The sequence below is a fragment of the Entelurus aequoreus genome, linkage group LG07 (genome assembly GCF_033978785.1).
Source record: "Entelurus aequoreus isolate RoL-2023_Sb linkage group LG07, RoL_Eaeq_v1.1, whole genome shotgun sequence".
NCBI classification, from domain to species: domain Eukaryota; kingdom Metazoa; phylum Chordata; class Actinopteri; order Syngnathiformes; family Syngnathidae; genus Entelurus; species Entelurus aequoreus.
Genome location: NC_084737.1, coordinates 22,892,425 through 22,903,656, shown reverse-complemented (window position 1 = coordinate 22,903,656; position 11,232 = coordinate 22,892,425). Strand labels below are relative to the sequence as shown.

At 42.7% G+C, this 11,232-nt stretch overlaps 1 protein-coding gene across 4 annotated transcripts in view; it reads left to right on the top strand.

Moving 5' to 3' along the window:
* The window catches only part of inavaa (innate immunity activator a), a 26,614-nt gene that overhangs the window by 2,667 nt on the left and 12,715 nt on the right, over positions 1-11,232 (top strand). For 3 of the 4 annotated variants that reach the window (XM_062052903.1, XM_062052904.1, XM_062052901.1), the window contains exon 2: positions 6,463-6,549. In XM_062052903.1, coding sequence (XP_061908887.1) covers positions 6,486-6,549 — 64 coding nt within the window. In that variant the 5' untranslated portion in view covers positions 6,463-6,485. The remainder of the gene's footprint in view (positions 1-6,462; positions 6,550-11,232) is intronic. The other variant, XM_062052902.1, reaches the window with a different exon arrangement.

Genomic DNA, 11,232 nt, shown 5'->3' with positions numbered 1-11,232 from the left:
GGCTGTCCTCTATCTGAGAACAATTTATTTATTATTTATAACAATGGAGCATCTCTTCTTCTCCTTGTGGTTTGTGTTTACGCTGGGCCGGACAGAGCTGCTGTGTCTGCTCAGCATATGGCTTGCTGCTCTTGGCTTATTGTTGTTACCTCTTGCATTGTCTCTGCTGGAAAACGAGCCCCTTTGCATGACTAGGCCGAATGTCAAAAAGAAAGAAGCGGCGTGAGCGTTGTTGTGTTTGGTATTGTTTCATGTGTGTGGGTTCCATCCACTGCCAGGACATGGAAACAAAAAACTTCCCCAAATTGATACTTTTTTTTTCTTCCCATAGTGCAGCTCGGCTTAATTCTGGAATAAGGCATGCTGAAAAGTCATTTGGTTTCTTCCACCGCATCAGCATTCTGTGGACAATTTTAATTATAGCTTTCAGCCAAGATTCCAGGCCTCCCTCGCTATTTCCTTGGTGAGGTGAGGCCGGTCCCCCTTGGTAATTCCAGGGCCGACCGCAGTGGTATAACAAGCACGGCTGTGGCGGCATTCCAAGGGGATCGCAGCTCCCAAGGCTCATGGGATAGGGGAATCTGGGAGACAGAGAATCCCCGAGCATAATCTCTCGCCATAAACACTGACTTCCGTGCATGTTACAGTGTCACGGTCGGTTGGGCAGCAAGGATGGGTGGGACGCTCATCATCATTTCTCAGCACGTTTGTTGGAAAAAAGTAGGGCATCAATCATTAAGGTAGGTTCATACATCCAAGAAAAACTATCCGCTAATTTCTCTTACTTGTCTCATGTGCTTTTTATTACTAACAACAATCAATCTATGGCAGTGATTCTCAAACTGCGGTAGTGATACTCGAGCTCCATCGAGTGGTACGCCAAAAAAAATCACTTAATTCAACTTTGTAATGTATTTTTTTCAGTACGGTGTGCAGTTGTACTACATTCAAACACATTGTTACTGTTCAAACTGTGTGTAATGTTACAGTGGCCAAAATATTAAATACAGTTGATAAATAAAACCTCTGCCTTGTTTTTAACGAATACCTATGGTACGGTAGTTTAATGTTGGTCATGATGGTGGCCAAGTATTTTCTGAGGTGGTACTTGGTGAAGAAAGTTTGAGGACCACTAACCTATGGCAGTGATTCTCAAACCGTGCAGAGGCTCCATCTAGTGGTACGCCAAAGAATCAGTTACCGGTAATTGAATATTGTAACGATGAGACTCGAGCCGTTATCAAAGGTCTATCAGACTTCAATGAAAGTCATTACAATTCGACTACCGTCATTCCTACCACTCAACACGCGTGGGAACCAATTGTTGTCCACATTCTCCGCTTACGTCCACCCTTTCCCAGCCTTCCAGCTAATCAACACACAAGAATTGCAGCTATGCATAGCCTGTTTAAATTATTATTTTTTTGTGCATCTAGTATGGATTTTTTGTCTTCTTTTTTATGACTACTTAGGCCTACTATGTAACTGTATTTGAATGTTGGTCTTTATGGGATTCATTATCAATCAATCAATCAATCAATGTTTATTTATATAGCCCTAAATCACAAGTGTATGAAACCATACACTTTTTTTGAGTCAAATCAATGAATCCAGCTTTATTTTTCAAGTGCAAAACTTCCTCTTAGAGCGACCAGAAGATTTTAGGGGAGGCGCAGCAACTTCTGACAAAATAAAGAAAAAGACTTCAGTTAAAAGGAAAATTAATCAATTTTTTGTTTGTTTTGTATTCTACCATATAGCCTCTATGCATATTTTAGGGGAAATAGTAGAAATAAAAATGTTTTTCTGCTTACCATGACCTCCCTTCTTTTCAGAAACTTTGTTTGCGTATTTAAAATTCTGGGCACTGGTCTGGATTTGATTATTTTTTATCAGTCACTCTAATTAACCAATAAAATGAAGCAACAGTTTATAAATCAAAGCTTTTTTTTCACTTCATTGCACCCCTAATTTTTTTATGCCCATCGCTAACATCCACAAAGTGTGGTTTTGTTCAGTTAAATTTGTGATGATGTGGTGACTTGTCCAGGGTGTACCTCGCCTTCCGCCCGAATGCAGCTGACATAGGCTCCAGCGCCCCCCGCGACCCCGAAAGGGACAAGCGGTAGAAAATGGATGGATGATTTTGTTGCGGATTCATAGCAGAAGGCTCATAATGTGCAGTTGTCCCTCACCACATTGCGCTCCAAATATTGCAGCTTCCCAACATCGCAGATTTTTTTTTCAAAGCATATTCAAAAAAATTTGGGTCAGCATTTTTAGGCATAAAAATGGCTAAATAAACACAAATTATCAATACTACAGTAGTATTGGCCACTAGAGGAGGCAAAACCAAATAGAGTGCGCTGTTCAGTATCGTGGCCACTGATTGGCTCAGCCTTAGGCAGCATTAGCTATATTGGATTAAAGCAGTGTAAAGGTGAGGGCTCTCATTATGTTAAAATATTTATTTAAAAGGTAGTAAACAGGACTATTCGGGGTAACCCCTCTGTCATTTTCTCTCAGTAAATCCCAAAATAATCTGTTGGCATTCACTACTTTGTTAGCTAGAAGACTTATTGTGCTTAACTGGAAGATGGAGCGCCTCCCTACAACACCCGCCGGATCAGGGATATTCTTTATTTCCTTAAATTGGAGAAAATTAGGCTGATATTGAACGGTTGTTCTGTAAAATGTCAAGAAGTATGCGGTGCTTTCTTAAAATGTGTAAAGAAGACTGATCTCCAGTGTGGCCCCGACTGTGACGTGGTTGAATTGTGGGTGATTGATGAGCCTTTTGTTTGCTTTTGTGTTTTGCTGCACCATGTTGGGGACATTCGGAAATGCAGTTGTCTGTGGCTTTATATCCATATTTGCCTGTATTTATTTGACTGATATTTATTTATTTATTGGGTGTGGGAAATTAACTGTATTTATAGGCGCCGACCTACATTTCTGCCAGTGGGTGCTCGGTGTGTGTGTATTCAAAAAAAAAGAAGACGTTCAGCAAAGTTAATGTCCCATATGATTTGTGGCTTTATTATTTTGTAATACGGACCACACTCGCCACAAAATTAACAACAACAAGATTGATTTTTCAAAAATTACTTTAAAGATTGAAAGTTGCCATCAATCCCACGTGGGTGCTCGGCATTGTCCGTGGGTGCTTGGGCCCCGAAGCACCCACAGGATCGGCGCCTATGTCTGTATTGTATTGTATTTCTGTCAAACATTTTAAACAATTGTTTTAAAAACAGGTAGTAAACCGTTTTATATGCTCTAGCTAGGCAAATATTTGATTTGTAATTTAAAAATCCTACTTTGCGGGAATTCATTTATCGCGGTAATGTCCGGAACACATCAACAGCAATAAACGAGGGACGACTGTAACATATTTTCATGAACTAATTCAAAGAAAGGATGAGGGGGCATTTTACTTTTTTATTTTTACTTCCTTTTTTGTTTGCAGTTAAATATGCTCTGGCATAACACTGTTTGCGTAGTCACGATTAGGTTTTAGTAGTCACGATTAGGGCTTGGTGGAATCAGCTTTTTGCGACTTGCGTGGAAAGGACAGGGAGAGGCGGCAGAAGCGGCGATGAAAAGAGTTCCAAAAATTTAGGGTTTCTATCAAGGAAGGAAAGGAGGATTCTTTCCAACAAGCAGCAAACATTTTGGCGACGTTGTAGTTGCTGCCTCGCCCCAACATCCAACATGGTTTGCAAGTGGGTAAGTCCCACATTAGTTTTCTGGATTTCCGATAGTGACGTCTGCCCGCTGCCTCAAACAAGCTGAGTTGTCAGCAGATATGACGCCCTCAGCAGGATATGGAAGCCTCTCGGTGGATGCCAGGCCTTTTGTTGCAGTGTTGTTTTACTGACTCGGGCTGCCTGTGCCTCATTGTGCCACCGGCTGCTACTGTGTCCACATGAGTTGCTGTGTTGAATGGCTCAGGTTGTATAGGATTCACATTAATATCCTATCTCATCCTTCCTGATCCCCAGGGGGGGAAAAAGCCCGATACTCATCTGCACGCCCACTGGAGGAAGCATATTACTGTTTTCATGTCCCAAATGTTTACTTCCTGTTTTGTTATCACAAGAGACATCCTCTAATTATGTTGGTTCTTCTAATGCCATGCCTTGTGATCTGCAGGCTTTGCAAGCATGTGAGAAGCAGAATAAATGGATTGACCTAAAAGAGAGCGGGGAATAAAAGCTGCCGTTATGTCGTCAGAGGGCCCTCAATTTGTTGTCCACGTTGTGTTTTGTTTATCGGTTGTTTGTAGTAAAGCCACAAAAGAAAGGGCGAGCAGGCTCCTAAACACAAATTGTGCTTGCCTGCAAGTGCAAACCCCGTTTCCATATGAGTTGGGAAATTGTGTTAGATGTAAATATAAACCGAATACAATGATTTGCAAATCCTTTTCAACCCATATTCAATTGAATGCACTACAAAGACAAGATATTTGATGTTCAAACTCATAAACTTCTTTTTTTTTTTGCAAATAATAATTAACTTAGAATTTCATGGCTGCAACACGTGCCAAAGTAGTTGGGAAAGGGCATGTTCACCACTGTGTTACATGGCCTTTCCTTTTAACAACACTCAGTAAACGTTTGGGAACTGAGGAGACACATTTTTTAAGCTTCTCAGGTGGAATTCTTTCCCATTCTTGCTTGATGTACAGCTTAAGTTGTTCAACAGTTCGGGGGTCTCCGTTGTGGTATTTTAGGCTTCATAATGCGCCACACATTTTCAATGGGAGACAGGTCTGGACTACAGGCAGGCCAGTCTAGTACCCGCACTCTTTTACTATGAAGCCACGATGATGTAACACATGGTTTGGCATTGTCTTGCTGAAATAAGCAGGGGCGTCCATGGTAACGTTGCTTGGATGGCAACATATTTTGCTCCACAACCTGCATGTACCTTTCAGCATTAATGGCGCCTTCACAGATGTGTAAGTTACCCATGTCTTGGGCACTAATACACCCCCATACCATCACAGATGCTGGCTTTTGAACTTTGCGCCTATAAAATCCGGATGGTTCTTTTCTTCTTTGGTCCGGAGGACACGACGTTCACAGTTTCCAAAAACAATTTGAAATGTGGACTCGTCAGACCACAGAACACTTTTCGACTTTGTATCAGTCCATATCTTAGATGAGCTCAGGCCCAGCGAAGCCGACGGCGTTTCTGGGTGTTGTTGATAAACGGTTTTCCCCTTGCATAGGAGAGTTTTAACTTGCAATTACAGATGTAGCGACCAACTGTAGTTACTGACAGTGGGTTTCTGAAGTGTTCCTGAGCCCATGTGGTGATATCCTTTACACACCGATGTCGCTTGTTGATGCAGTACAGCCTGAGGGATCGAAGGTCACGGGCTTAGCTGCTTACGTGCAGTGATTTCTCCAGATTCTCTGAACCCTTTGATGATATTACGGACCGTAGATGGTGAAATCCCTAAATTCCTTGCAATAGCTGGTTGAGAAAGGTTTTTCTTAAACTGTTCAACAATTTGCTCACGCATTTGTTGACAAAGTGGTGACCCTCGCCCCATCCTCGTTTGTGAATGACTGAGCATTTCATGGAATCTACTTTTATACCCAATCATGGCACCCACCTGTTCCCAATTTGCCTGTTAACCTGTGGGATGTTCCAAATTAGTGTTTGATGAGCATTCCTCAACTTTATCAGTATTTATTGCCACCTTTCCCAACTTCTTTGTCACGTGTTGCTGGCATCAAATTCTAAAGTTAATGATTATTTGCAAAAAAAAAATAAAGTTTATCAGTTTGAACATCAAATATGTTGTCTTTGTAGCATATTCAACTGAATATAGGTTGAAAATGATTTGCAAATCTCTGTATTCCGTTTATATTTACATCTAACACAATTTCCCAACTCATATGGAAACGGGGTTTGTAAGTGCAAGGTGTCACAGGAGTCAGCAGGGACCTTGTGATGTGATGCTGCGTGGACAAGCCCCGCATTGAGACATTCTTCCACTTCAAAGCCCCCAGAGGGTTGTGTAGACACCGGTTGAAAGGGAGGCTGAGGGAGGGGCTCATTGGGAGAACAGGTGCAGTCCATGAGGGGTAGGGGGGAGGGCGGGGTCATCCTTGCCACCATCTGCTTTCTTTTTCGGGGTCTTTAAACACCCCTGTGACACCGCGCATGGCGACACGCTCCCTTGGCCCGGGCCGCGCTCCGTCGCCATGGCACCGCCATTCGGAGTAACCCCCGCACATGTGCCGAGTCACCCGTGGGGGTCTGCCTCTTTTGTGATGGGATAAAGAAGAAGGAGGCGGGGGGGGAATAAGTGTGTGAAAAGACACTCTCCACTCACTTTTGTTAAGGAGAGCAGCAGGGCGGCATGAACGAAGCCACATGGTGTGGGAGAAAAACAACACAGCAGCAGCAGCAGCACTTATTAATCTTCCAATTATCTCATTCCAGCAGATATTTCCATACAAGACAAGATGACGGCCATCGAGAGCAAAGAAGAGATCAGTGACACTGACAGCGGGATTATCCTGCACTCTGGTAAGAACGCTCCTGCTAATCACAACAATACGCACACTTGTTTGTCATCAGAAACTTTTCTCGACTCCTTTTTCCATGCAAGGCCCTCCAGGATTTTTCTATTTCTTTTTGTGATTGCTTCGGCCTACAATGCCTGAATGCACGGCTCCTTTTTCAGAAAGTTGCAGCAAAAGTTGCAATCTTTTTAGGCCTATTTTTTTTCAAAAATATCAAGGGCCTGATTTACTAAGATCCAAATATCACACGCTTGGGATGGGAATTTATCATTTTTTTCCATTCCGATTCCGCTTAACGATTCATTCGGTTCCTTAGCGGTTCTTTTATCGATTCTTATTTAGAAAATAAACTACATTTTTTTTATTTTTGGCATTATCAGTTGTGATTGGGATATCTTTATCTTCCATTCCTCCACTGCTTGTGTCAGTACCTGCGCAAGGTGACTCTCGTAGAGGGGGCGTGTCTTCTCATCTCCTAGTCTGCTGTGATGAAGTGAGCTCTTATCGTCACATAATTCCCCTGGACGTCCACCCGTCTGTCGTGAGCGCAACAGATGATGCTGGAGATAGTTCATCCACAACTTTTTTCTTCTCCTGCTCATAAAGATCTGGCACAATCTTAGCGCTGAAGTGGGTGCGCGACGGGATGTCGTAACATGGCTCAAGCACTTTCAGCATGTGTTTAAAACCCTCGTTTTGCACAAGCGAATATGGCCTCATGTCTGCACAGAGGCACTATAGAGAGCCTGCTGACCAACAGCATCTCTGTCTGGACTGGAGCCTGCAATGCCTCAGACTGGAAGTCTCTCCAGAGAGTGGTGAGAACGGCGGAAAAGATCATCAGGACTCCTCTTCCTCCTATCCAGGAGATCGCAAAAAGCCGCTGCCTGACCAGGGCTCAGAAAATCTGCAAAGACTCCTCCCACCCCCACCAAGGACTGTTTTCACTGCTGGACTCTAGAAAGAGGTTCCGCAGCCTCCGAAGCAGAACCTCCAGGTTCTGTAACAGCTTCTTCCCTCAAGCCATAAGACTCTTGAACGCATAATAATTAAATTATCCCCTCAACTCCCCCCAAAATGGATTAACTCGCTGGAATAAAAAAGACAATATAACATACATCCATAAACGTGGACGCATGTGCAAAAGTGCAATATATTTATCCGTACAGTAATCTATTTATTTATTTATATTTATTTATTTGTTTTATATATATATTTATATATTATTTATATATATTTATTTATTTATATATGCACCTTATTGCTTTTTTATCCTGCACTACCATGAGCTTATGTAACAACATTTCGTTTGTATCTGTGCTGTAAAGTTCAAATTTGAATGACAATAAAAAGGAAGTCTAAGTCTAAGTCTAAGAAACCCACCGATAGTGTTTGTGATGGCTTAGCCTGGTCTGATTGTTCAACAAGGGGCTGCTTAAATGGCGCAGCCTTCTTTTTCACTCCTGTCAGTGAAACACCGGGATGACGTCGCTTCAAGTGCGTGGTCATACACACAATCACCGTGTTATCCACTAACCTCTTTCCTTCATCATTGTATTTGACAGGGAAGCCAACATGCTCCCATACAGGGGATTTAAATGGCGCGGGGCGTTCAAGCTCCTCTGTTACTCCGCTTGCCATGAACTCGCTGTGTGTGGACTGAACATGCGCAAACTTTTTTTTAATTCTTCATAAAGCAAACCGCGGATCACGTGTGTGCCGATCCGAAGATATTGATCCGAACGGATCAGGGATCAATGTTGATCCGTTGCACCACTAACACTAACACGCCCCCCTCCCCCCCACACCCAGACACATACAGAGCACGCCTCTTTTCTTCTCCCGCTTGTGACAGAGGAAGAATCAGAAGGACGACACTGCAACACTCCAATAAAACACACTCAGATCTTCTGTTTCTAGCCGATACTGCGTTATTTTACGTTATTTTTTATGTAGTAACGCATCATGTAGTAACGCATCATGTAGTAACGCATCATGTAGTAACGGTAACTGAGTTACTGAATATAAAAAAATAACGCGTTAGATTACTAGTTACCGCCGAAACTAACTAACTCCTGCTGTGTGACATTCGTCTAGCGGAGACGTGGACTGGGGCTGCTTGCCTCGGAGCCCGTCAGAATCTGTCTCTCGTCATGCTCATCTAAATGAGAAGGCATTCATTTCAATTTAACAAATAATAACGCTAACATGATAGGAGGCGTTAGTTAGTACCTGTTGTATTCAGATGACGTGTCAGCATTTACCGCTGCTGGGATGAGATCGCAGCGGTTCAAAACGCGACTTTCAAGGCCTACTGAAACCCACTACTACCGACCACGCAGTCTGATAGTTTATACATCAATGATGAAATCTTAACATTGCAACACATGCCAATACGTCCGGGTTAGATTACTAAAGTGCAATTTTAAATTTCGCGCAAAATATCCTGCTGAAAACGTCTCGGTATGATGACGCCTGCGCGTGACGTCACGGATTGTAGAGGACATTTTGGGACAGCATTGTGGCCAGCTATTAAGTCGTCTGATTTCATCGCAAAATTCCACAGTATTCTGGACATCTGTGTTGGTGAATCTTTTGCAATTTGTTCAATGAACAATGGAGACTGCAAAGAAGAAAGCTGTAGGTGGGAAGCGGTGTATTTCGGCCGGCTGCAGCAACACAAACACAGCCAATGTTTCATTGTTTACATTCCCGAAAGATGACAGTCAAGCTTTACCATTGGCCTGTGGAGAACTGGGACAACAGAGACTCTTACCAGGAGGACTTTGAGTTGGATACGCAGATGCGGTACTGTGAGTACGTACGCAGCTGCGGCTTCCAAACATTTGATCGCTTGCCCGTACGTGCGTGCCGCTAGTGCATGTCACGTACGTAACTTTGGGGACTTTGGGGAAATATATGTGCCGTATGAACTTTGGGTAGGTGAACGGTACTTTGGGCTGTGGGATTGAGTGTGTTGTGCGGGTGTTTGATTTGTATTGGCAGGTTATATGGACGGGAGGGGGGAAGTGTTTGTTATGCGGGCTTAATTTGTGGCATATTAAGTATAAGCCTGGTTGTGTTGTGGCTAATAGAGTATATATATGTCTTGTGTTTATTTACTGTTTTAGTCATTCCCAGCTGAATATCAGATCCCACCCGCCTCTCACAGCATCTTCCCTATCTGAATCGCTTCCACTGCCCTCTAGTCCTTCACTCTCACTTTCCTCATCCACAAATCTTTCATCCTCGCTCAAATTAATGGGGAAATCGTCGCTTTCTCGGTCCGAATCGCTCTTGCTGCTGGTGGTCATGATTGTAAACAATGTGCAGATGTGAGGAGCTCCACAACCGGTGACGTCACGCGCATATCGTCTGCTACTTCCGGTACAGGCAAGGCTTTTTTATCAGCGACCAAAAGTTGTGAACTTTATCGTCGATGTTCTCTACTAAATCCTTTCAGCAAAAATATGGCAATATCGCGAAATGATCAAGTATGACACATAAAATGGACCTGCTATCCCCGTTTAAATAAGAAAATCACATTTCAGTAGGCCTTTTATTTATAATTATTGCATGCTGTGTGTTCAAATGTTTCAGCATATTGCTCGTATGTCCTCCTCTTGATGAACTGGCAGCCTTAGAATTATTAAACGCTGTTGCGTTTGTTGCGCCCGAAATCCACCATTTTGTGATCTGAAGTCACTACGCATGTTGTGTAATGAGGTCATACCCACACGAAAGAATCGGTAAGAGAAAAGTTTGAATAAGTGGCAAGCGATTCCAGGGAATTGATGCACTGGTTCAGAACCGGTTTTCGATTCGTCCCTCCCACACGCTAAACAGCGTGTGCAACCCATAAAATAGCGTGTACTATTAGTGAGCGTGTTGCGAAGAAATCGACTATCATGGCATGTGCTATTGATAACTGGAACAGCCTGCCAGACACTGGATCATTTACTGCACATTCCTGTAATCATTCTTGTACCTGCAGAAGACATGTTCCACTTTTTATGGGCATTTTAGAAGCAGTCCAGTGCATCCACAATGAAACCCACTTTTTTGGGTGTGCTGCAGATGCGCTCATGGGAGACAGACTGTGCTCAAGATACAAAAAAAATGCGTACTTCAAGAAGTTTTTTAAATATAGGAGATATATTAATATTATATATTCTAAATGAAAAAGTGAACGCTATTAAAAAAAAAAGCCAGCAGACACCAAAACGCAGCAATTGATTTTGTTTTAATCAGCCCCTTAACTTACCCAGCATGCAGCCGTAACATTATAAAAGGATGTTACTGAATAGACGATATGCACAATATTTTCTATTTCTGAAAGACCATACAAATATATTGACACACATAGGACAAAGGAATCTCTGTTCCCCGTCTGAAGCGCAGGCACCAATCTCTCTGAGTGCGCAAAAAATAATACAAAAACATTAACGTTATTTTGGACCAGCATATTTTATACAAAATAGATCAGCTACCCACTTTGGGTTCTTAACCTATACTAGCTGAGAATCGACTGCTATTGACCACAAACTCGTCGACAGTGAATCAACAGTGCCTCTGCTGGTTGCAGCCAAGTAGTGCACTCAGTTGCTTCAAGACAATGAACAATTCTTAACATTGGATTCATCAATTAAAATATCATCCCTATCAGTTAAGACCGAGTATGGAATCT